At 39.8% G+C, this 27,262-nt stretch overlaps 1 protein-coding gene across 3 annotated transcripts; it reads left to right on the top strand.

Moving 5' to 3' along the window:
• Positions 1–284: 284 nt before the first annotated feature.
• Positions 285–26,945, top strand: LOC149022369 (uncharacterized). 3 transcript variants are annotated; one of them, XM_089150497.1, is made up of 4 exons: positions 285–2,387; positions 3,084–4,153; positions 25,507–25,577; positions 26,540–26,945. In XM_089150497.1, the coding sequence occupies exons 1-4, from the start codon at positions 888–890 to the stop codon at positions 26,581–26,583; spliced, it is 2,685 nt and encodes an 894-aa protein (XP_089006623.1). In that variant the 5' UTR covers positions 285–887; the 3' UTR covers positions 26,584–26,945. The 3 variants fall into 3 exon arrangements, with proteins under 3 accessions (XP_089006623.1, XP_089006624.1, XP_089006622.1); XM_089150498.1 differs by lacking the exon at positions 26,540–26,945 and adding an exon at positions 25,936–26,531; XM_089150496.1 differs by lacking the exon at positions 26,540–26,945 and having other exon boundaries at positions 286–2,387; positions 25,507–25,923.
• The last annotated feature ends 317 nt before the right edge of the window (positions 26,946–27,262 follow it).

Here is a 27,262-nt window from a genome sequence, read left to right as displayed (position 1 = left end):
CTTATCCCTCTATTTCTTTACATGCAAAGCTTTACCTAGTGGTTATTCTTTACCCCAAAAAAGAAAAATATGTAGTGATGAATCCGGTCCAGGAAAATAAATGGAAGTCAACCGGTACCGGTATCGGGTTTCCGCGTTCTGGTAATTAACGGATATTCCCCATGACTTTTTTGGCTTATTATTAGCGGATAAAAATTTATTAATTCCAATTTTATTTCTGTAATTATGGATATAATCCAACGGTGTAAACATTACTCTCATCAAGAAGATTTCATTTGTACGTTCCTCCACATTTGTTTTCAACTGCTCTAACTTCGTTTGATCTTTGATCTTAAAATTTTTGTGTCGACAACTAATTGAAGAATGAAGGAGGGAACATAACACCCGGAGCAAAGTGCCTGACCGATAAATTAGGGTTTGTTTCTTTTTCCGGAATTCGATCGGTCTGGATTATTATCCTCTTTGTATCTACTCCTTTGTAATAGTAGATTGTTGATGGTTATTGATTTCATGAATCCGTACGGTTCGAGTTCCGACGGCAATGAATCGAACTGGCTGCTATCATTAAACGATCGGTTTCTAACTTAGGGATTCCGGCGGCATCAATAGTTTTCAATTAAGGGTTGTAAATCTCTGCAATTTGGAATTTGTGTAATCTATGCTTGTGCTTGTTCGTGATTATTTCTTTCTTTTTATGTTGTATGAGAATGCGATGATATCTGGATAGGTTTCGGTGAATCAAGGTTAGGGTTCGTTCTCCTTTGTTATTATTTTTAGGGGAAATTTCTGTTTCAGGATTTGGTTTGATTTGAAGGACGGGTTTCTTTACTCTAGGGTTTCCTTTGATTCTTATCATTTGGGAGAATATAGGTGCCGGTTAGAAGATAATGTGTATACTCTGCGTCATACAAAAGTGGTCTCGGCGGGTTGCCACCCTGCTTCCGTGGTTAGTGCTTCCACTTATAGTTCTATGGGCGTTTTCGCAGCTTTTCCCGCCCGGTTTCAGGTTTGAGGTCACCTCTCCTCGGCTGGGTTGCTTCGTGGTGCTTTTGGTTACCCTTTGCTGGTATGAGGTTTTGATGCCTCGGCTATCAGCGTGGCGGGTGCGCAGGAGTGCCCGACTTAAAGAAAGAAAGAGGTTTGAAGCCATAGAGATGCAGAAGCTTCGGAAAACAGCTACCAGGCGATGCCGTAATTGCTTGAACCCCTACCGTGATCAGAATCCTGGTGGTGGGAAGTTTATGTGTTCTTACTGTGGTCACATCTCTAAAAGACCGGTTCTTGACTTGCCTGGGCCGGGTACTAACTCTGGTATCATAGGAGATTTAGTCGGCAAGAGTGGGAAGATGTTGAATGGGAAGGTTTGGTCGGAAAATGGCTGGATTTGCAGTCAAGATTGGTTAGATAATGACAACTGGGTTGGTGGGTCTTTTGCAGGGAAGGTAAATAATTGGGGGAAGAAAGGAGGTGGCTTTTTCAGCGGTGATGATCGATGTGTCGCAGATAAATCTTCTTCTGGTTTTATTTTCGCTTGCAAGCTATTGACCTCTTTCTTTTTGAGCATAAAATGGCTTTGGAGAAAGATTTTTAGGGTCAGCACTGCAAGGGAAGATGCTTCACTGGATGCAGAGCATAATGGGCTGCTGACCAAGAGAGGTGAAAATGGGGGAAATTTTCACCAGAGCAGGGGAGAGAAAGCCCGCAGGAAAGCTGAGGAGAAGAGGCAGGCTAGGTTAGAGAGGGAGCTTCTAGAGGAGGAGGAGAGAAAACAGAGAGAAGAGGTTGCAAGGTTGGTGGAGGAACGCAGGAGACAGAGAGATGAGAAGATGGAGGCAGAGAAAGAGCAAGGAAAAGGGTCAGCGCCTGACAGGGAAAAAGATCGCAAGAGAGAAGCTGAAAGGAAGCGGCAGGAGAGAAGGAAAGATAAAGACAAAGGATCTAGTAAAAGTAACTCTGATGTGGAGGAGTTGGAAAAAAGGGCCGGAAAGGAAATTGAAAAGAAGCGAGAATTTGACAAGAGGACTGAGATTGAAAGACGGGAAATCCAAAAAAGTTCTCCGGAAGGTGTCAGGACTCAAAACTTGGAAACTGGGCATGGTGTAAAGGTTACTAATATGAACAATTTTAGCAAGGGCAGTGCTGGATCTAGATACCTGGACCGTATGAAGGGTTCAATATTTTCTTCTAAAGGCTTCAATGCCAATTTATTTGGCAAGGGTGGTTATGGTGCGCCAACCGTTGTTTCAAAGCCAAACAAGTATAATGGTTCTGTAGATCATGTTCAGGCTACTGGTAATCGAAGAGAAGTACACTTGAACGGAAATGTGGCTGGGAAAATAAATTCGAGTAGAGATGACAAGGTCACAGACGTCAGTTTCCAGCGCCCTGTAAGTTCTTTTTTCCTAAATCTTGGTTTCCATGTGTGTATATATATATATATATGAGTGTAAACTGGAGGTAAATTGTTTGAGGATGATACTGGCTGAACTCTTAACATGGAATGTATATTTATTCGATGGATTGTGTGTAATGCTTTGGTGACTGTTTCCTCATATATTCATGTCAGCCCTTCTGTCTAAAATGCGTAGATGGAATGCAGCCATCCAAGGTTGCCAAGGCATCACCTGGGTGGCGCATACAGAGGCCAGGTGGTTTCTTTGGGTGCCTTTGTTGGTGTTGCCATAAGTGTTGACACCCTTCTATGACCTTGATTTACCTTTTGCTGTGACAACTACCTGCCATATTTTTGGTGTTAAAGTTCCATATTTACTAGACTAGATAGTTATGAAGAGATATGTTTACTTTGTTTTGTGAATTCAGCACTGAGCTTTCTCATCTTTTCATCTTTCATGCCCTAATTTGATCACATGCAAGGGTTGAGTTCTTAAGTGGCATGTCATAATTATGTCACTGTAGCTAGTCAGTTTGGGAGCTGCATTTGTTTATAATTGGGGTTGAGGGGTGTTTATTGCAGACGTTTTGTGGTTGCTTGTCATGTATGCTTTTTAACTTAATTTGATGGTGTCAATGCATATCTTGCCATGGTATTGGCTATTATTTATGATTTGTAATTTTTTTCCCAGGTGGTTTCAGAGCCGCAGCGATGGACAACCCCAAAAAAATCATGGCAACAACTATTTACTGACCCGCCAACAGTTCCTTCATCATCCAATGTGAGTCCAATAAGTAGACCAAGTTGGAAGATCCAGGCAGATGTTCGAAGTTCGCATTTACCTGGTCAGGCATCACCAACACATCCTTTGGACAACCCAATCCATTTACTATCATTGCCTTTCAGTATTTCGCCCTACCCAAGTGGTTCAATAAGCAGTGGTTCTGTTTGTTCAGCAACTGAACCTCCGTTTTCTCTTGTTGGAGAAGCACATGAATGTGTGTCGGAAGAGGCAGAGCTTTTTGAAGATCCATGTTATGTCCCTGATCCAGTTTCCTTACTTGGGCCTGTTTCTGAGTCTCTCGATAATTTCTCATTGGACCTGGGAAGTGGTTTTGTTGCAGATACTGGACCTGATAGGCCTCGGTCTTTGCAGAATGCTTCTATTGTTGGGGAAATTAACAGGCCATCTCCAATTGAGTCCCCTTCCTCACGTGTAAGGGTTTCTGAAGAAAGGCAATGCCCCTCGAACCAGTTCCCACATACTCCTAAGGCACAAGATCTGCATTCTTCACCGACAGACACGCCAAATAAGATGCATGAACAGGGGACGTGGCAGATGTGGGGCACACCTCCGCTTGGTCAGAATACTCTTGGCTTGGTAGGTGGGCCAGCCAGCTGGCTTTTACCCTTGGGCCAGAATATGTCAAACCAGGAGGAGGTTATGCCTTGGTCACCCCCCAAGGCAATGGAATCACCTCTTGCAATGGAAAATAATTTCCTTCCTGACAGTTGCTCACCGAAAGTTTGTTTTGGTAATTCTCAGAATGGTGGGATGCCTAATGCTCTAGATCCTGGATTGAAGGATAACAGCTTGTGGTTGCCAAAACCTTTCCAGCCATTGCCAGGTGATGGTGAAACCCATTTCCCTCCGCTCAAACTTTCTGATGAAGCTTCTCAGAATGAGGTGACATATGGTAGTCCAAGCAAATTGGGAACCAACCATCCTTTTGAACTGTCTCCAGCCAGTCGTTGGTCCAAGTGAGTACCTTTTTCATTAGCCTCTTCTGTTTCAGAATGTTCTTCCTTTGTGGCACCCCTTCCTTTTTCTTTTCTTTCCAATTTTCAAATTCGTGAGAAGTGAATTTGAATATGATGTGGATTGGGTTTGTGCAAAATGCTGCAAACTTTGAAAGAACTTCAGGCCAAGTATTGATTTAAAATTTTAAATGTGACTTCATTAACATGATTTTAATGCCTATTACTTAACATACTTACAATGTCTGCATGCTATTAGAAATTAGAATCCCTCCCCACACCCCTACAGCCAACTCCCCCCACAATTAAAGAGGTGGCTTTTTGTTTTTTTTTGGGGGGGGGGGGGGGGGACAAAAGAAAAGAAGGGCCAGGTGATCCACATAATATACAAGGCTAGCAGTATTATGATATGTCAAGGGAAGGGTTATGGTTGTTGTGCGTTTATAATTATGTGAGAGAGTAGCTGCTGTGCAAATCGCATCACATTTTCAAGTTTTGCTAGCTTTTCGGACAAATTTTAAACCTTGATTTGGCTGGAAATGATTTACCGACTCAAAGTTTTATATGATGTTATTGAAGTTAGACAAGGATATAGATGTTAGAAGTCGATTTGATCTGACCCAATTGCAATTATTTAAATTATCGGTTTCAGCATGGTAGGATGTTGCATGGGAGTTATCTTCAAAGTCTAGACAATTTGGATTATCTGCTCATTTGGCTTTTTTCAAGTGAGAGTATCAGATATGGAAGGCATAGAGACGATGTTCTCATGGACCTGTGATAGTTACTGGGCAGTTCTGATCTGGATTGGTTTTGATTGGCCTAACATGTGTAAAGAAAGAGTTCGATAGTGTTCACATGTCATTGGTCATGATGGGGATTGCAAAATATATGAAACTGGGTTTGGAATTGTATCACATGGTTTAGAGGAATTGGAAAGAGCAGTATATGGGCTGATAATCAGCCCGGGACGAATAGGAAAAGCAATATGGATGCATTCAAGTTAAGCTTCCCTCTGGATTCCAAGGTCTTGTAACCCCAAAGTCTATTCTTATTGAGATCTGAACTCTCTTTTATGTATTTAGAGTTCCTTGAAGCAAGAGATATCATCTCGGGGAAGTCCTTGATTGCAGGTCAATTTGCAATCAGAAAGTTGAACAACCTAATGATTTGGCCATACAAAATATCAAGCTTCCCCATCAGTGGATGGCTGTATCCTACACATTTTCCCGAATTTCAAGTTCACCATTGCCACAGATCCACTTCGAGGTTCCTTTTATGAGGTTCTGCCTGCAACTTGTGAGTTTATATGTAGCATATGGTCCTGCAATTTCTTTTCTGATTCTATTGGGTTCAAATATTATTTGTACCTCCCTGATTTAAATTTTAAAGAGGATAATCCATAGTGGTGTGGCTGTAAGCTCCTCTGCAAATTAGACTAGATAATGGAGGAAGAATGAGCAATGGGATTATATAGAAAAAAGACCTTATTGTTAGCTGGTTGTTATGTGTATTTGAAAGGGTTTACAGTTGCAGGATGTGATTTGTTTGCCCTTTAGGTAATTTTTATTCACACATGGAATTCGTAGTTTATATCACATTGCCTAGAGAATACAGACTACAGAGAATCTTTGCAGATTGGTTGTGCAGTTACGTACTGAAGTTTTAACATGCACAGAGTACAGTTGAACTGGCTTGTGTTAATTGAGACTTCACTTACCAACCTCCTGCAAATGATAAATGGGTGCCTTAGCTGCTGATATGTCTGGAATTGCCTGAGATATGTTAATGTTATGATGCGGTCCCAATTCTGATCGAAAAGCAAAGAAGTATAAGTGGATATTAATTGCCAATGCTGCTCTAGGCTGATTTCAGCTAAAGATTTGGCTTTAGCTGATTCATAGTTTGGTTACTCCAGTTGATTTCAATTTCCAAAGTGGAACTTGTGGGTGTTGAGATAACTTTTGTGATCTTCAAACAGTCGATTGACTCTTTTAGACCTCAACCATATGAATCTGGTTATAACTAGGTACCCCTGTTTTATTGTAGATTGGAAATGGATTTCCTCATCATTTTGTTACATTGAAGCTTTTTCTACATGGCCTCAATTATCATGCCTGAGGTCAACTTTGCTTGATTTGGCATTACAGAATTTCCGTGAGAGGATTGATGTGGTAATTGAAATACTGAGAATAATGAAGCTTGTGGCTGTATGCCTAACTTTGGCTGATGAACCAAATGGAAATCCTTAGCATGTCTGTTGCTGATGTTAGTTGCTGTTCAATGAGGATAATTGAAGGATTTTTGCTGAAGTTACATTAGATGGATTTACCTATGGCTATGAGCTGGTGTGTATGATTGTGGGGTTGTGGAAGAGACAATTTATGGTGTAAACTGGTGTATATGATGGTGGGGTTGTGGAAGAGACAATTTATGGTTGAACTAAATAGTTAAAACTGCTCTTTTGTTAATTGAAATTTCAAATACCAGTGTCTTTTGGCCATTGGTTTGATGTTAATGCACTGAACAGAAATACTCAGAATGTATTTTAATTTGACATTTCAATGTCTTCTGGGCAGAAAAGAAATATCTATACACCCCCAAGTTGAATTAGGCTTTTTAGAACTGGTGAGTTAAAATTGAATGAAAAATTTCTAGGGTGGAAACAGAAACATTTTGGAGCTTGATTTTGAAGTAAAAGCAATAGTTTTGTTGGTGCAAATGTCCAGAGCCTGATTTTGAAGTAAAAGCAATTGTTCTGTTGGTGGAAGTGTCCAATTTTTCTTATATCTATATCATTCTTGTGACCTCGAAGGTTAGGGGAGAGAGAATTTCTCAGGTTGGGGGCAATTGAGATAGAATAGTTAGGTGTGTTGGGAGTTCTTGCAGTTGCGGATTGATTGAGCCATTTTGTTAATGAATTAATCGAAGTACTTTCCTGTTATATTCTTGTGTATACATTTCAATTATTGTATGCGTGTGTGGGTGCGAGTGCAAGCACTGCCAAGAGCTGGTTGTAGGGGTTGCCAAGAGCTTATCCGGGGATTGAACGAGGCTCCTATCTAGGTTCCTATTAGATTCCCTTTTAGAGAATAGGTGGGGAGACTACATCTTTTACAATCTTGTTCAGAAAAAGAGAACCCTTATACAATTTTGATTCTGTACAAGAGTATCCATTCTCTTAAGGATGGGAGGGTCTTGTACTCTTGTACCTTACTCTAAATCTAAATCCAGTCTAGGTACAACTAATCAATTACAAATATAAGAATGGTATTAAGTGTTATATATCAAGGGTGTGACTCAATACCCTACAATGATTAATGATGCAAAATGATATGAGTGATGAGCAATGCACCAATGGTATTTTAGGGAATTCTGAAAATAATTTCGGAAAAAATAGCAATTGTCCTAAGTTCTGACCCAATAGTGCTTCCTGCACTTGTTCAGTATGCAAAAACGTGAAAGTGCATTCGTGTGCCATTATAGTATTCCATGTGTTCTAGGCTAAGTGCAAGGTCTTTGCTTCTTGTATTTTCTTCAATTCCACACCCTTTGAAGTATATCCTCGTGTGATGGCATTTTGTTGGATTTCTTTTGCGATGATGTCTTCTTTTGGGTCTTGAGCATCATTCAGACAGGTTCCATTCACTGCATGCTCTTGGGATGGTTGTGTTCATATATCATTAATGTGTCAATAGTATTGTAGCCTTCTTGTCTTTTAAAGGGATAGTCAATCTTGGACCTGCCTAGAAGAAGCGGCCTTAACCTGTTATGATAAAAACCGACCTGTACTGGACCAACTAATAAACGAGTTGGTTTAGAAATCTGACCAATTACAAACAGATCATCTCGGTTTCTCTATTTAGCCTGTTGGTCAGCCCGACTGACTGGCCCGCTTAGAACCGGTGCCAATTAAATGAAAAATAGTTGTTATGTTGCTACTAGGATTTGCACCAAGTCTCCACAACCACATGTAAAATACTCACCACTATGCTTTAGCAACAATGACACATTATTGGGCACTTTTGTCTTATTTCTATCAAAATTTTAACCAACTTGATGCGTATTTAATAAATTTGGATGTTCTGGGGTTGAGCTTCAGCACCATGAGGAACAAGAAAATGCTTGTAATTGGAATTGAGGTTCTGAATGTGGATCGGCTGAAGCTTTACTAACAAACTGAACTGTAACAGAATATAAAGGTATCCTTTATAATTGAGAGTGAGCATTGAGGAATTTGGAAATTAACCTGAAGTATGAAAAGCCTATGGATCTTTTTGTAATAGGACTTCAGATTTTTATTAGAATCTTGAGATTTTAAAACTGTTACAAGATTCAGAGCTAATAGCAAATCATGTTTTGGAGAAATCCAAAATATTAGGACCATTGCAAGATCTTACCATAGTCACAAGAGATCAGTCTTGAAATAAGAAACTTGGAGAATATTCTTATTACCTGAGAAATTTTTTCTGAAAGTCTGATTGAGTCCTGATGAAGCTCAATTGGAAGTCTGGTTAAGCCCGATTTAAAGAAGCCCAATTACGGCCCGTGATCAAAATGGCCCGAGACCAAACCAGACTGATTATAAAATAGATTGTAGAAGGCCCAACCTTTTTGGAACCCATAAGCCTGATTAGGCCCGATTGAGACCGTTACGGTCCAATCAGTTGATGAAGCTAAGAAAATTGTGGGAAAAACAAGGGAGAAGAAATATGAGTACCTATGTGATAGTACCTATGTGATATGCTAAGCACGAAGGAAGGAGGTAAGTTATTTAAAAGACCGCTAAATGAGGGACAAGAAGTAGAGATCTTGACCATGCTAGATGGATTAAGAAAGATGCTATAGTATTAACCGTTTTTCAGCAGCAAGCGGGGCAATGTCAAGTCACGAGAAAATGGAGGGCGCGCTAGCGTGCTCCAGTTTGAGAGCGCGAAATATGGAATGAGGACACCAAAAAGTGATGGGGAGCTTATTTCTCTAGCCGACTAAACTAACATACTTTTACCCTTGTTGTCTCAAAAGACTACACTATTAATCCCTTTTTTTTTTTTTTGGGGGGGGGGTTGTTGGTAGAAGACTATACTATTCATCATAGCACCAATTTACACTCATATATGAAAAAGTTCGATGATCGAAGTGAAAGAAGCATTATAGAGGGTGAAAGTAGCAATGCACATTGTCTAGATGAAATCAATATAGAAGTATGGAAGAGCTTAAAAATCCATGGGCTAAGTTAATTGACCAAGTTGTTTGATAAGATTAGGAACATAAGGGAAACGGGGTTTGCTATATGGGTCCTTGCCTTCTAATCAGCTCTATTTGAAGCCATACTAGATACAAAGTCATGTAAACCAAGGAGGATGGGACTCATGGGGTATAATGTCTTCACTCTTCAAAACACTTGTAGGGTTTTGGGGATGGGAGGGTTGTATGGGCCATGGGATTCTTTAATTAGGTTGATTTTGAGTTGTTTAATGGTTTAGGGAAGGTTTGGGTTAACAAAAACCTTGAGTTGAGAAGGAAAAAGTTTTAGGGTTTATCAAATTGGAATGGGATTCGGATAGGATCCAAACTGAGGAGAACAGGGCTAGGGAAAGCTTGCGGCAAGGGTCAGGGTGGTTTCTTGGCCAACCTTTCTCTTTTCCTTTCTTTTCTTTTCTCTCCTCTCTCTCTTTCTTTCTTTCTTTCTTTTCTTGGTTGCGCAAGACTGTTAGGGCTGGGGAGGGGTTTATACTCACAGCTTTGTAAGCTCTTGATGAAGAAATAGGCTAGAGTTGCTTGCTGGTGTGCACTGAGCAGATCGCAGACTCTTGAGAACTTTTTCTTGGACAACTGCAGGGTCCTTTGACCCCCTCAAAAGGACCCTGCTTGATACCTCCTTGGCTGTAAACTCTTCATTCTTTATTCATCCAAAACTGACTGTTACAGCTGTGAGCATTAGAATTTATAGCTTTTACAGATTCCAAGTAAAACTCAATGTAAGAGACCTAACTTGACTCACTCCTAATTAGACTAGACAACTGAAACTGAAATAAAAGATTAATTGGGATTTTGTAATTGATTAGGACACCAACTGATAACATGACAAATTTAGAAAGAAAGGACAACTAGACAAAAATACCCCTTAGGGGTTAGCTGCTAGGCCCTCTTGTGACTTCTGCTGGGGGTCTTCTTCTTGTTCACATCAATTCTCCTTGGCCTGGAAACATTCATCTTTGATGGATTGAGGAAAGCTATGTATCTTTCATTTAAATCAGGATCGATCCTTTTGAAGTCATCTGCATGGATCCATGTGTTCTTACTAATGTGCTTGCCCTTCCACTTGACTAAGAATGCATGGTACCCAGGTCCTCTTTGCATGGTCTTAAGCATGTCATATAATACTTGCTCGATAGTATCTTGTTCAGGAGTGGTGGGTTGAGGCAATTGCAGCATGTGGATGCCGTACGTATAGGTAGAGGTCTGCTAAATTAAAGATATTGCTAATGCCCATGTTGGGTGGTAGCTCTTGGACGTAGGCATTGGCCCTACTCCAGTGAGTACTTTGTAAGGTCCTATTTTCTTAGGCTGAAGTTTGGTAACTCCTATTGGATACCTCTTTGGATGATTGCGAACCATCACCATGTCTCCTAGCTAAAACTCTGTGGCCCTCCTGTGCTTGTCTGCCTTGGCCTTGTATATCTCTGTGTTAAGGGCTATCTTCCTGTTGACATCTACATGTACCTCAGTGATGCACCTTAGGAATTCATCTACTTCAACAAGTATCCTAGTTTTAGCTGGAAGGGGTGTTAGATCGATTGGCTTCTGTGGTTGAATGCCCAATAAAGCTTTGAAGGGAGTCCTTCCTGTAGTTCGATTGACTGAACTGTTGTAGGCAAACTTTGCAATGTCTATGACTGTAGGCCAATTCTTCTCATAATCTCTGACAAGGCTTCTCAACAGATTCCCGAGAATCCTGTTTACAACTTTTGTTTGGCCACCTGTCTGAGGATGAAATGTTGCTGAAAATAGTAGCTTGGTGTTGGTCATCAGCCATAGGGTCTTCTAGAAGTAACTCATAAACTTGTCACCCCTTTTGGATACGATGGTGCAGGATAACCCTTGGATCCTCACTGTCTCCCTGATTGGCTATATGCTTGGCATCATAATTCATAAGTTCTCTAACAAGGGATAAAATGGGCAATCTTTGTGAACCTATCCACCACCACAAAGATAGAAACAAACTTTCCTTGGGTAAGGGGTAGCCCCAAGACAAAGTCCATGCTGAGATATTTTCTAGTTGATGGGGGTATAGGCAAGGAGATAAGAGTACAATATTTTGCAAACTTCCCTTTGCAAGTTTACAAACTCGACTTCTGCTGCTGATCATGTCTACATCTTTGTGTATACGTGGCAAGAGTAACTATCCATGACTTGTTTGGCAGACTCTTGACTCCAAAATGTTCACCAAGTCCTCCATGTAGTTCTCTGATAAGTGTTGCTGTAGGGAGGTGTTTGGAATACAGACCTGAGTTCCATGAAACAGAAATCCGTCATATGTAGAGTACCGGGGATGGTAGCCTCCCTGTGTTATTTCTGCATAGATAGTGTCAAAATCGCTTTCTCTTGGATACTGCTGAATAACTTGTTGAATCCCAAAGGCTTCTGGGGACATTACTATCATTGCCAATGCTTTTTGGCTGAGGGCATCCGCAACTTTGTTCTCCTTCCCTCGGGGATATTCTATCCTCTTGGCATGTGAATGATGGCCTTTTGTGTATGGAGATGCTTGAGGGCTTCATGGTCAGAGTAGAGCACAAATTCTCTCCCCACTAGGTAGTGCTGCCAATGGTTCAAGACTTGAACAACCTCATACAACTCTAGGTCATAAGTACCTGGCTTTAGCTTCATTTAGCTTCTCCTATAGACAGCAATGCAACCTTGCTGCATAAGTACTCCTCAAATGCTGATGTGAGACGCATCAGTAGCAACCTCAAACACCTGATCAAAATCTGGTAACTCCAGGACAAGGGCCTTTGTCATTTCTTGTTGATAGTGTTGAAGGCTTGGTAGCTGCTGGAGTCCATTCAAACTTCCCTTTGGATGTTCTAGTAGTCTGTGATTGGAGCCATGATGGTACTGAAATCCTTGATGAACCTTCGATAAAAGTATGCAAGGCCATTGAAGCTTTGAACTTCTATATTGCTTTTGGGAAGGGGCCATTCTTCTATGAACTGCAGCTTTTCTGGATCAGCTTCTACTCCTTTAGCTGAGATTATAAACCCAGGAAGATAACCGCGAGCGCCATGAAGGCACATTTTTTAGATTTAGGTTCTACTGTTCTCTTCTAAGGATATCTAGGACTTGCCTTAGGTGATTCACATGCTCTTTTGGTGCTTTGTGGTACACCAATATGTCAACAAAATAAGCAACCGAGAATTTTCCTAGGAAGGGTTTGAGTACCTGAGTGATGTGAACACAAATTTTCCCTTGTCCGAAACCCTAAGTGAGGCCGACAAAATGCATCTGAGAACCGCTATAGAGGGTATTTTGGGCATTTTTAGCCCTATTTAGTTGCTGGAATATAATCCAGAAATTTAGTTTTCATTTTAGAGTCTGATTTGGTTAAGAAGTCTTAATTTGAGTTAGTGGTTGAGCTAGTAGTTGAGAGTCCTAAGGAGTTCTTTTTCAAGGGAACTTCCTTAGCTTAGAGTTTTAAGTCAGTATTTTATTTCAGCACGTTGTCCATGAGAAGTTGTAATTTTTATTTCAATTGTTGAGATTAATGTAGTGGGATCCTGGCCTATAAAGGAATCCCACTTGGTGTTAAGTTCTTTTATTAGGCTACAAATTAAGGCCTGCTATTTCTCTGTAAGTTAAGTCTGATTTTGTGAATGAGAAAATTGAGTTTGGAGGACCGTGGTTCCTGTTTGAGGGGGCGATGACAGATTTTGTGGAAAGTTTTCTTTTTCGCTGATCAGCAACCCTGTCTAGCACTCTTCTTCAACAATTCCAGCAACTTCTTCCAATTGCAGTAGCCATTAACAGTCAACAGCAGCTTTAAACAAGTAAGACCACGGCCCCACGGCCTGCCCTCAACTGCCAATCGCATCACAAGCCTTCCCCTCTCCCTCCCCCTTCCAGCGCACCCTAGTTTTCCCCTTCCCCTAACTGCTGTGACTTGGCAGCAACCTTTAACATCCCAGCCCCTCTCCCTTACCCCTCGACCACCCTTAAACCCTCCTCTGCCCCTCCCCTGTCTGCACGTCCCCAACCTCCCCAGCCCCTAGGACACCCTAAGCCCCGTTCCCCACCCCTGCGATACCCCTAGGCAGCACCCCCATCCTCCCCTCCACCACCTCTTCTCCCTCTCGGCCCCTCTCTCTGCCTCTTGTTTCCTGCGACAGAATCAGAAAAACATAGAAAAGAAAAAAATTAAGGGGGAAAGAAAAGAAGAAAAAAATAGAAAGAAGAAAAGAAAATGAAGAAAAGAAGAAAAGAAAATGAAGAAAGAAGGAAAAAGAATGAAAAGAAATAAAAGAAAAGAGAAGGAAAGATCCAAGGAAGATTTTTCAAGATCCATCCCATAATGATCATTCCCTAATTTTTTTCCCTTCCCAAAATATCCTATATTTAGATCTTCATCTTGGTTATCCATCCCCCACTATTTTGTTAGATCCCACAAAGATTGATAAAACCCTACTTTTTCCTTTCTTCCCAATCACCCCTACCCATGTCAGTTTTGTTAAAACCCTAACAGCCCATGGGTTCCTTAAATTGTTGGATTATTTGTTGGAAGATTTTGGGCTAACCCTTAATTCTAGGGCATCTTTCCAAGAAACCCTAACCCTATGATTGGGTTCACATCATTGTCTCATCACCCTCATAAAAGTATTGGGTGCGTTGGGAAGCCCAAAAGGCATGACCTTCCACTCGAGCATTCCACCTCGTGTTAAAGATAGTCTTCCATTCATCTTGAAGCCTGATTTGAATTTGGTGGTACCCACTTTTGAGATCCAATTTTGAGAGGATGGAAGCTCCGATCAACATATCATCCAATGGGGATAGGGAATCTTTACTTGATGGTGATCTTGTTAATGGCCCGACTGTCCACACATTTTCCATGATCCATCTTTGGGATAAGTAGTGCTGGTATGGCATGAGGACTTAGGCTCTTTGCAATGTGGCCCTTCTTGGGAAACTCCTCTACTTGTTTCTACAACTCTTCATGTTGTGCTGGATTCATTCTGTAAGCTGGCATGTTTGGAAGAGAAGCTTTAGGTACTAGGTCTATGGCATGCTGAATATCCCTCAGTGGGGGTAGTTCACTAGGGAGATCTTTTGGTACTGTATCTGAGAATTTTGTAAGGAGTTCATGCACCTAAGGTGGTGGCTCTTCTTCTTGCTGTGAGTCTCTAACTTGGTGACTAATGCCAGGATTACACTAGGCCCTTCTTGAGGATTATTGAACTATGGGTTGCGGTTGAGAACTGGTCTCTTTAGGAAATGGACTATGTACCTCTCTCTTCCCACCCTGCAGATTCAAGGGAAGTAACTCAATATTTTCCCCCTAATGTCTAAATTTACAGATGGTTTTCCGCCCATGAATTGTTACATCATTGTCATATAACCAAGGTCTACCCAAAATTACATCAGTCACACTCATGGGAACTACATAACTTGACTTTATTAACATGGGAGTGTAAACTTAAGGGAACTCGACACCTAATTTTACCTCAATAATCTTGTGGTTGAGGAGTCCAACTGTGTAAGCATTGGGGTGTTTCGGCTGGTAATTTGGCCTTCTGTGCAGATAATTTGGATAGTACATTGGTGTTGCAACCAAGGTTATTAAAGCGGCAAAGCGATTGGGGCCCCACCTTGGCGATTAGGCGACTAAGCGGCGCTTAGGCGGCAATAAAGCGACCAAAGCGGTTGGTCAATATTTTTAATATAACTACTTTTAAACTACTTTTTAATACAAATACTTTTTATAATAAACTAAAGTACTAAACAAACATTCAACAATCACATTCATAAAAATGAAAATAAAAAAAATTCAAGAATCACAATTGTGAAAAATTATCCAAAAAAAGATTAAAAACATAACTTCCATCTCATCAAGCATCATAAGATTCATAACAATAATTATGTTGTATGTACTATATCAGTAATCAATGTGAAAAATGAAAATGAAAGTAGTAATTTTACATTCTTACTTACCTTTATAATGGTGTGACGCCTATACCAAAAAAAAAATGATAGTGTGACGCCAAATAAGTGTCTTGTACTCTTGTGCATAGATCAGTCATCAGAATTGATGTATCCATTTTTCCATTTTTTTAACCAAACAGTGCCGACATGATAAATTAATAGATCTCATTATTCTAATTTCCAAGTTATTGTTTATTTAATGATTCATTGATTATCAATGTTGAATATGGCTCATGCTTCACATTCTGTTGCCTTGGCAGCACTTTGGGCCTCAGAGTTCATTTGCAAATTAGGCCTTGATTCCGAAATGGCTCACATATTTAAATTTATATACGGCATTGTAGAATAAATTATGATTAAAAAAAGAAAAAATAATATGCACAAATTATAAAATGTAAAAAAAGCGGTTACGATAACATCTAGGCGGCAATTGGGCCTCACTCGAGAGCGAGATCTCGCTACCATGAAAAACTGAGATCTCAACCATCTCGGCCAGATCTCGGTTAAGATATGCCATTATTTGGGCGTCAACTCGGTAGCCCATCTCGGTGGGTTTTAGGGTCCCAGTTGGGCTAAAACTTGGTATTTAGCGTATTTAAGGCCTTTTGAACACACTAGTAGCCTTGGATTTGTGAGAAAACAACCCTAAGTATGATTTCTAAGTCTACCCACAGTGTGAAACCGAAATGTTGTAGGATTAGAGAATGCAAGGTTATATAACATGTAATATAAAACCATTAAGGCATATAAATGAAAATCAAGTGTATCAAATACATCAAATAACTTAAATGTCATCAAAATAACATTCATATGAGTATTACAATCTTGACTTTCTAGAATACAATGATAAAAGCATACAACCGTTAGAAGTTCTATATAAGTCATCAGCGCATAAATTCATAAGACAAGTAGAGGATGATTGAGCTTCCTTTGATGTTGTAGATGTGCTAAGAGTAGTTGCAAGTGAAACTTTGGCTGAAATCTGCAAACAATTGGGCAAAAATTGAGAGTTCCAGGGAGATATGGTGAGATTTGGGGTGAGATATGGCGAGATATAGTGAGATCTCGAGCGAGATCTTGAGCGAGATATCCCATTTCGCAGATCTCGTCTCGGTTTATGAAAAAACCGAGATATCTCGCAAGATCTTGCCGAGATCTCTCACCATGTTGATAACACCATGGCTGCAACCGTTATCAATTGTCTCTGGCTATAGATTCACTTGCCTTCAATCGTGTATGGAAAATGCTGCTTCTCCTTCAATCTTCATCTTCTGGTTCAGTCACAAGGATCTTTGCAAGAATATTCATGAAGGGTCAATAACCAAAATAACCTTTAATGGGGGTGATTTCATTCACCCTATCCATGGCTCTGATATCAATTGATGTAAACCAAGGAGGATGGGACTCATCTGGCATAATACCTTCACTCTTATGAACATTTACAGGGTTTTGGCAATGGATGGTAGGGTTGTATGGGCCATGGGATTCTCTAATTTGGTTGATTTTGAGTTGTTTAATGGTTTAGGGAAGGTTTTGGGTTATAACAAAAACCTTGATGGGTTGAGAAGGAAAAAATTTTAGGGTTTCATCACATTGGAATGGGACTCAGATAGGGTTCAAATTGAGGAGAACAGGGCCAGGGAAAGCTTGCTTTCAGGGTGGGGGTGGTTTCTTGGCCAAGCTTTCTCTTTTCCTTTCTTTTCTTTTATTTTCTTTTCTTTTATTTTCTCTTCTCTCTCTCTTTCTTTCTTTCTTTCTTTCTTTTTATTTATTATTTATTATTTATTATTTTATTTTCTTTTTCTTTTCTTGGTTGCACAAGAGTGTGGGGACTGTTTCTGGGATTTCAAAGGCGAGGGAGGGGCTGGAACTAATGGGCAAATGTTTGGGTGGCCAAATTGACTGAATTAAGGTGGATTCTTGGACTAGGCGTAGGGATGGCGAGGATCTTGAAGACTTCTTGTTCTGGAATTGCAGAAATTAGCTGCCGCAGGGTAGAGGGAGATGAGAAGGGAAAGTAGTTAGAGTTGGGGCTAGGGAGGGGTTTATACTCACTGGTTTGGAGGTTCTTGATGAAGAAATAGGCTGGAGTTGCTTTCTGGAGTGCACTGAACGGATTGCAGGCTCTTGAGAACTTTCTTGGACAACCGTGGGGTCCCCCTTAAAAGGACCCTGCGCAATACCTTCTTGGCTGTGAACTCTTCATTCTTTATTCATCAAAAAGTGATTGTACAGCTGTGGGCATGAATTTATAGCCTTTACAAAGATTCCTAATATGACTCAATCTAAGATGCCTAACTTGTTTCATTCTTGGACTCCTAGTTAGACTAGACAACTACAACTGCAATTAAAGATTAATTGGAATCCTGTAACTGATTAGGACTCCATCTAATAACATGACAAAATTTAAAAAGAAAAGACACAAACAGACAAAAATACCCCTCAGGGGCTGCACATGCTAGGCCTTCTTGTGACTTCTGCTGGGGTCTTCTTGCTGTTCACATCACAAGGCCTAGCATTACTTTCTCACCACTTCTCTTAAAATTGTCTTAGGTCTGCCCCCAGCTCTTCTGCTTTGATCTAGATTGAATCACTTCTCCATATAGGGGCATCTAAAGGCCTTTGTTCTATGTGGCCATGCCGCCTCAATCTACTTTTTCAAAGCTTATCATTTATTGGAGATACTCCCAAACCAGCTCTAATATGATCATTCCTTAACTTTCCTAGTTTGTCACTTGTCCATCTTAGGATTCTCATGTCTGCTACACGAAGCTTATCTAAATGATGCTTCTTAATAGCCCGAAACTGCCATACATCATAGGTAGTCCAACAATGGTCCTACATAATTTTTCTTTGAGCTTTAAAGGAATACATCAATCATAAAAGACCTAGAGACACCTCTCCTTTTCATCCACCCTATTTTAATTCTTTGGGAAACATCATCTTCTATATCACATTCTTTATTTATAACTGAGCGAAGGTACCTAATAATCGCTTTGTAGAATCTCCCTATTGTGTTTCACCACCTCATCATCTGTTCGATCACGACTAGACTTAGACACTAGGTATTTTGTTTGTTCTATTTAGCATAAAGCCTTTTGATTCCAAAGTTGCTCTCCATGTTTCTAACTTGGTATTAATCCTTGCTTATGTCCCATCTACTGAAGCAATATCATTAGTAACAAGCATATACCAAGGGACCTCATGTTGGATGTCTTGGGCTAAATCATCCATTATAAGTGCAAATAAATATGAGCAGCCTGATACTTGATGTAACCCAACTATAATTGGGAATTCACCACCTTGTGCTCCCATTGTTCTTAGACTAGTCACTAAACCATTGCATATATCTCTAACTATGTCCACATGCTTACTTGCAATATCTTTTTTTACATTGCCAAATTAACTTTCTATGATTGTTGTATAAGTTTTTTTCTAGGTTAGTAAAGACTATATGATGTAACCAGGTCCAATCCACATAAAATCAATCGAGAATCGGACCATAAAACAGACCCCAGAAGGGGCACCAGGGACTGGCCAAATTCTGTTCATGGGTATTTTGGTCATTTTGACAAATTTTGGGTGTCTTAGGTCTGGTTCCCATTGAGTTTAGGACCCTAGCCTGCTTTTATTTATTTTTTATTTTATTATTATTTTGCAAGATATTTGAGATTCCTTGTTTAGGTGAGATTTTTTAGTTAGGTTGGGATCCTACAGCTTGAGGTAACTTTAATCTCCTTATTTTTAGGACTCCATATCTACTCTTAGAGTTTGAATTGGAGTCCTCTACAGTTAGTCTTAGATTTTTTTATGTTAAAGTAGTTGAATAGTAGTTGAGTTTGTTGGATAAGCCGATTAGAATTCTAGTTGGTTTTCCAATTTAGAGTCATTTTCTATTTCTTATGAGGCTATAAATGAGGCCCTCCAGCTAAGTATTTTCAAAGCTGAATTAAATACAAATCTGAGTTTGGAGCAAATCCAGATTGTGGTCTTCGTGGGAGGGCCAAGGCAGAATTTGAGATTATCTTCTTCAAGCGTTCTTCAAATAACAGTTATTCAACATGAACAGCAGCCTTCTTCCTCAGTCAATTAAGTACAACCCCAACCCGCTTTTATACCCTTAGCCACCCTAAAACCATAGCCCTAATGCTCCTATCACCTTTTTACTATTTTTCTGGAACTTTTCTGCAATTTTAGAACTTTTTTCTAGACCTAAAATTCAAGGTCAAATCTATGCCAATCTGACTGTCAGATCTGTTCCGAATTTGAGGAACATCAATTCACTAACCCTAGTGATCTCCTGTCTCAATTTCAGCCCGATCAGACTAACCAGAACCCTAGTCTAACCCAAATCCTAGTTCCACGGAAATTCTCATAGCTCCTAACCCCTCAATCAAGCCCTAAATCCTTTTAGGATTACCTTCTCCTACCCTTCTCTACCTCCCCTCCAAACCCTAACCCTGACGAAGAATCCTAAACACCTAAAGAGACCTAATTTTAATTGGGAAATTCTGTAATTGCAGATAATTTAAACAGAATAATTCCCTCAAGTTTTCAGACCTATTACTAGCCTAAACTTAACTCTAGACCTACCCAGAGTCAGATCCAAGAGTTGGAAATTCAATCAGACCAAAGCCGCAGGGTTCCTAGAGTAATTTGAATACAATTCAGCTGGTTTCCTGTGTGATACTGACCTAAGCAACAAGATTTTAACACTCTTTAGTGTTGGTTCAATTACAGAGGGCCCTGAAGTCTGGCCCAGTGCCTGGGTTACATCACCATATAAAGGTTCTGTCTTACACTATGCCTTTCCGTAGGTCTCACAATAAGGTAAATAGTTTCCGTTGTACATCTTCTTGGAATAAAACAGTTCTGCCTGCATAAAAGTTGCCATAGAGCCCCTTTCATTCATATTTCAGTGGGCGGGCACCCTATCCTGCGTACATCGACCTTGTGCCCTTTCCCCTAGCTTCAGAGCTTTGAAAGTCTTGTACATCTTCTTGGAATAAAACCTAATTGGTTCCCCATAATAGTGGTTTTGTTGTCTCAAATGGGTTTCAACTACTCTCTCCCATCACTCAGCAGTATGACATCATAAATTTTATCCCTCTATAGTTATTATAACTTTGAATATCTCTTTATGTTTGTAAATTAGGACCAAGATGCTTCTCCATTCATCTAGCATTTTCCTTGTGCTCGTAGTCTTTTTAAACTATTTGCTCAGCCAAGTTTAGCCTATAGATTCCTAAGCCCTTCCATATTTTCTATTGAGATTTCATCAAGACCTTATGCCTTGCCTATTTTCATCCTTTCTAGAGTTTCTTTTACTTGTGATGTCATAATTCTTCACGTACATGTTTGAAAATTGGTATCATATCAGATGGTGTAATCTGCTAAGTTATGAATACTTGGAGTATGTTTGTTTGCCAAGCTAGAGAAGTAAACTTCCCATCTCTTCTTGATGTCCTCATCACGTATTAGTACTTTATTATCTTCTACATGGATTTATTATCTCTATAATCTGAACACAATTAAAAAGGAAATAAGTTAGCTAGAAGAAAAAAAAGCTTTAGTACAAGAAAGGATGAGCAATGAGTTTTTATCATGTTGGATGTGTTAGAAAGTGAAGATGGTGGATTACTAATAAGGGATGTGGACATTAGTAGGCGTTGGGAAGAGTAGTTCTACAGCTTACTTGATGAAGACTTCATGATTATAGTGCCCCGAGACTGCAATGCTCTGATACCACGTGAGGGTGTATATATTTACTAGTAAAAGAAAATAAGATGGAAGTAGGCAAGAAAGTAAGTGTGGGAGTCCCAATAGAAGAGTAGATAGTCCTGGGATTTTGTGGTTTAGCCCAACCAACCAAATTTGTGAACAATATTATAAAGAAAATGCCAGATGAAGGGTGGAAAAGTCTTGTGTTCCCAATTTGCAAAAAATAAAGGTGATGTGCAAAACCAAAGTAACTAGAGAAGTGTAAAGTAAGGTAGTTCTAGACTTGGAAGGATCCAAGTAGAAGCCTGTAACATGATCTGTTATAAACTGGTAAGTTTGACGATGTTAAAATTAGGTTTTTAGATCAAATTGATAAGGTTTTGTGGATGGATTCCAAAGAAGGAAAAGCTGGGGTTTATGGTTTAGAGGATAAGAAAAAGGAGAATTGGTTGGGGATGATTCAAATTATTGTTGTTGAAGATCACCTTGAATAGCAGCTTGAATGGTCAAAGATGTTCTTGGGAGGAAGAAAAGAGAAGAAAAGAATATAAGTGAAGAGAAGAATCAGGTTTTGCATACCAATCCCATATGCATTCCTCTACAACGCCAAAATTCTTATAAAACACATATTCTTTTCTTGAATTAGAAGGGGGATATATTACGTATAGATAGACCTTAAGTTTGTGGTTTGATCCATAAGGTGACACCTAATCACTTAAAAGACGCAATAAAGTGAATAGACATAAATTAGAATTCTGGATGGCTATCAAAGTGGTTCTAATCTGACTCGCTCAAGTTGGCAAACTAATCCCATGCATTGACATTATCCCCACTTTTTGGGCTTATAAATTAGACCTATTACGTCAATAGACCCAAATGTAAGTATTGTAAGGGCTATGGAACCAAATGAAGTCTTCTATGGCATAATTGGTCCAATCATAATGCACAATTATGCTAAGGATTCATACATTGAAGTTGTGAGAAGCTTCTCCCCCCCCCCCCTCCCTCTCCCTCTTCAATTTACCCACCGGAGGATGAAAATTACTATTTCGGATAACTAATTTGTCTTTATGCAAGGGAGAACCTGAGAGAAGCTATTTTCTTACTTGGGAGACTAATGGAGAGTAATAGGAGGGTAATCTCCTTAATCCTTGTAGTTCTGTTGACCTTGAAAATAGCCTATGATAAGAGTCATGAGTACTGATTTGGCACCATTGTGAAGTGCATCGATTAGGGGGTTGTATGGTAACGCTCCTAGCACACTTATTTTGTGGCATTTGCCCATTTTGGCACAGAAATAGCCAAAATCTTGTATGGTAATCCAGTAAAAAAATGTGTTCTGGTTCAACAAAAGTGTGCCGAACTGGCTGCTTGGCACGCATTTTGTCTGTGCCCAAGAAGCTACAAATTGAAGCTTCTTGGGCTTAGAAACACTTCTCATAAAAAAAGCAGGGCACAGTTGTTGGAACGACACCAATGTAGGGTAAATTTGTCAATTCACATTATCTAAAGCAACTCTTCTTCTCACTATTTTTGAATCTCACTCCAAAATCTTCCACGGAACACTCGGTTCTCTCTCAATCTCGCTCGAAAGGGTTTGGAATCTCTCTGCATCTCTCACTCAATACTTTCTTGAGTCTCTCAACAATCTCTCAAACCAGATCTGCATTTTCCTCATCTCTGTCTTCGTCCAAATCTGAGACTACCAGTCTTCCTGGTAAGTTTTGTTGTCTGTTGCTGGTTTTACCTTTGAATGACCACCTTCGAATTTAGGCATGGCTGTTGGGGTTAAACCAGGGATCAAACGCATGATGTCATTCCTCATTTTTTTTGCAATTGTTCTTTGTTGTATGTTAAACAAAACCATCTCGTTGGCCTTTTTCTTGCATTGTCATCTGTTTGTGCTACCTTGCTTAGCCTGTGAGGATGATGCTTTTGGTTATGTTATTCTCCAACTTATTGAACTGTTTCAGTTTTAATGATGTTGGTATGGTGTGGTATGGTATGGGATGGTATGGTATGGTATGGTATAGTATTTGATTGGAACAGGTACCGGTTGGTAAATGTTTTGTCACCCTTAGCAGGATCGACCTCCGTATGGATGTTCTGATGAGCTGCTGTAGAAGCTTCACAGCATCCAAAAGCTCTATGAACCCTGTTAATTGATTTTTCCCACCCAAGCCATTAAATTGTGTTGGATACATTGCACAATTTGTTCTTTTCCTATTTTCTTCCATCTCTCCCTCTGATCTGCAGCTAGAAGCATTCGATTTCATGGCTTCAAGAAAATCAAATTTACAAAATCATGTACTAAAACTAAGAAGCTAAAAGAAATGCTGACACCATTTGTCATTAATGAAATCACAAAGAAAATTTGAAGTGTGAATGCTAGAACCAGGAAGCTATTCAGTGTTTTATAAGCTTCAATGAAGGTAAGATTTAACTTATGAATCAAGAGTCTGCAACACAGATAATGTTTTTATTTTACTCCAAAAATTCATCAATAAAAAAACGTGCTCATTTTAACCAAACCATGCAAAAAAACGTCTCCATTCTTTGCTCAACCATACAAGATTTTAGTACAACATGCTGTGCCTATTTGCCAAGATGGGCACAGAAGCATAAAAAAACCCCAAATTGGCACAGAATCATCATCATACAACCCCTAGGTGATGTAACCTTGAATCAGGGGCCAGTCTTCTGTATCCTCATCTAAAGAACCAGCTATTCTCTGGGTTTAATCTTACTGTTTAGGTCTGATCTCAGTCAATTTTCAATGGACATCAGCCGTATTATGTCAAATATATCCTGTGGTTGTAAATCTATGGTTGGTTAGATGGCTCTAGGGTTTAGGAGCGGTTAGCAAGGGTTAGGATTGTAAGGTTTATAGAATTCAGTTCAAAACCTTGCTGTAATTTAGAATTCAGAACTGACTTATGAATTTAGGGTTGAGATAAAAGCTGGGGTTCATGTTCTTAGGGTTTCTGGGGTTTAGGATGATCTAGGGTTGATTTGGGGGGGGGGGGGAAGGAATGGCTTTCAGCTAGAAGGGGCAGGGCTTGCAAAATTGGGGAATTAAATCTAATTCTGTGGGATACCATTTCAGATTTGATTCCCAAGCTATTCAAAAATTTAGGTTTCCTAATGTGTCTTGGATTCTAGGGAGGGTGGCTAGTAGGGGTCAAGTTTGGCCCTGGCGGCCTGACTCACCCTGTCCCGTGCTGAGCCTGAATAGGGTCTGGGCTCAAGATTTTGGATGTAGAATTAGCCGAACTCATTTTGTGGATGTAGAATTAGCCTGTCTTTGAAGACTCATCTTCTCCAACTAAGTTCTAGTTGCCCAGCAGAATCTGCTGCCACTAAACTTACTTCAACTACGGTGAGTGGCGTTTGAATTTTGCACCTCTCTTTCTCCTAATCCTTCAGAAAAACACAAGCAAGTTTTGCCCAATTAAACCATCAGATCTTCATCCCCTTGGACCATATCATCCCCATACCCTCCTGACAAGACATTCAGGTCTGGTTCCAATCCCTGACCAGCTAATTACCTGTAATTGCCCTTTTGCTCTTCGGTTCAGTTTCTACTAGGATCGTTTCATAACTCCAGATTTGACTATCTGGTTTAGCTGTAACTTTCAGCATATTGTCTCTTCCACATTAACTCGACATTAACCCTACCCCTAAAGTAGGCCCCATACCAATTTTTGGCCTATTAGAATTGGCTGGTCATACAGGATGTGAATTAATTGGCCCCAAGATGATGACGGTATGATCTACAACAAGTTGTTTGAGGTGGCATGGCATTGGCCACTGGAGTTGTTGGGATTTGCCAGTTTGGTGGAATGATTTGATCTTATTAAAAGGGTGGACCCAATGCCGAAGGCTTCCACACAAGCAGAATTTGGGGGGCAATTTTTCCTACACAGTTTTACCTGAGCAATTTGATCTAGTTGAAGGGACTAAAAGTGCTAAGTACAGGCCTAAGATATCCCCAAGTAAAGTTGGTAGGCAAAACATGTGCAGCTTATATATGGTCCAGTTCTTGGGTCTTATATGACTTTGAACATAGTTGATTGGAGAACCAGGATGCAGGAAGCTAATTCCATTTTGTTGGGATAAGACTCAGTAGTTGTGGTAAGCCAGGTAGGAATGTTGTTACCCTAAAACTGATAGGATCTCAGTTCCCCCGATAAACGCCACCCTCCTCCCTGCTTCCTCCCATCTCCCCCCCCCCCCTCTCCAACCCCACACACAAAAAAACCAGTAGGCTCTGTTGTTTGCAGAGGGATGTGATTTTATATGATTGATTACTTTTGTAGAGTTCACCATTATGCTCCCATCAATTCTTACCAAAATACATGCAGAGGTGTTCTTTTTCTATTTTTCGGGTATGTGTATTATACCTGACCATTCAGTTTCTTTGGCCTTGTTTCTTGCAGAGGGGATTGGACTGCACATGGTTCAAGGGACAGCATTGCAAACTCAACTCTGACTAGGCCCCAGATTGGAGGTCTGTTTTCAAGTCCAGATGTACAGTCAGTTTGGTCATTTAATTGAAAAAGGGGAGGGGAAATATTTTAGGGGAAAAAAAAGAAAAGAAAAGAAAAAGAAAATAGAGGGAGAGCACAAAACCACATTTCTCCCTCCCCCATCTGTTCTGAAAGACAAGCAGCCCCCTTCTTGAGAAGATAACGGAAATTGGTTGCTCTGTATCTTTTTTTCTTAACTAAAAGTTTGGTTCACATACCTTATTAGAGCATGAATAGAAAATGAGAGATGGCATGCATGCATTCTTGCATCCTCGGTTGTAGGTCACCATGTTGTCTGATTAATGAACATTTTTGTTTTTTGTACTATTGAACTTGCAGTCATTATCAGGTTACTTCAGGTAGAATTTGGCGATTAATACACCCCCAAAAAGAAAAACAGGCCAACCTTTGTTATTGTTCCCACTATTTCTAACATATTTCGTCCGAGCATAGCTTCGATCCATCAGGTTATTCAGCTAAAGTGAGGTGTCACATAGTTCAGCTCTTGAGTTCCAAGTTATCTTCTTGAAGCTCCATACTCCTTGTGAGATTTTAAATGGTTCACTTGTTGGTAGATTCTATTTAGCTGTTGCTTCCCAGTGCATTTCTGTGGGGACTAAGACACTGTCCACAAAAATTTCTGGGTGAACATGATTTGTGAATATGAAGAACAAATAAAACCAATTGGGTACACCATCCTCCAGTAGTTTCCATGCAAAGAGGAACTCTGGATATGATCTAGTTCTCAAATTGCAGGTAGATGTTTTTTGGTGTATTAGATTCAGAAACGCGTCGAATTGTAGTTGATATTGATGTAGCAGAATAAACTGTGAAAAGAGTGAAGATAACAATAAAAAGGCATTTTAGTGTCACTGGTGAGAAAAGTTTTGTCGTTTGATTACTTTTTTCTTTTATTTTATTTTTTTCTCTTTTTGTTTGGCAGACTCAAGGATCAAGACCCAGGATGTGAATCAAGATTGGTGTTAACTATGGCTGTCAATAAAACCTATTGGCCTGAACAGATCCCACCCAGTCTTTGAGTGTGGCTCGACTTTTGGGTCACAAGGTCAGGTAGGGCTTGAGTTTAGCCATGAGCCCAACCTGGTGTCCCAGCCCTACGCGATTCCGTTATCTTGTTTTTAGGTTTGAAATATTTTTCTTTGTTCAATAAATTTTTATTCTTTCTTACTATTTTTGGAAGCTGAAATCATTTATTGCTATAAATAAAAGAAAACATCACTGTAACAAAAAGAACTAATCAAACATGACTAAAAAAATTGAGTTTCTAGGGTTCCAAAATTGGAGGCTATGTTTTGATATCAAAAGACACTTCTGCCTTTTTAAGACTTAAGTGTTATTTTTCATGAGAAACACTAAATTGGTATTTTTAAAGAGGGCTCAAAGATGTAATATTACAATATAGTTCAAAGATCTAAGCCAAAGAGTTCTTTCAATGACTCCACAATAATTTCATAAGAGGTCAGGAGATTTTAGAAAAGAGAAAAAATGATGGATTAGAGAGCTAAAATCTCAGAGTGAAACGATTCATTGGGTTGTGTAAAATGGGAAGTTGTGTAAAATGGGAAGTTTATAGGTTGTTTGCTACGATCTATCATTATTCTCTAAATATATCATGGTTAAAATAACTTACTTCTCTGATTGCCTT

Source organism: Hakea prostrata, chromosome 3 (genome assembly GCF_041222555.1).
Source record: "Hakea prostrata isolate BN-2017 chromosome 3, UWA_Hpros_2, whole genome shotgun sequence".
Lineage (NCBI taxonomy): Eukaryota > Viridiplantae > Streptophyta > Magnoliopsida > Proteales > Proteaceae > Hakea > Hakea prostrata.
This window is presented reverse-complemented; position numbering and strand designations above follow the sequence as displayed.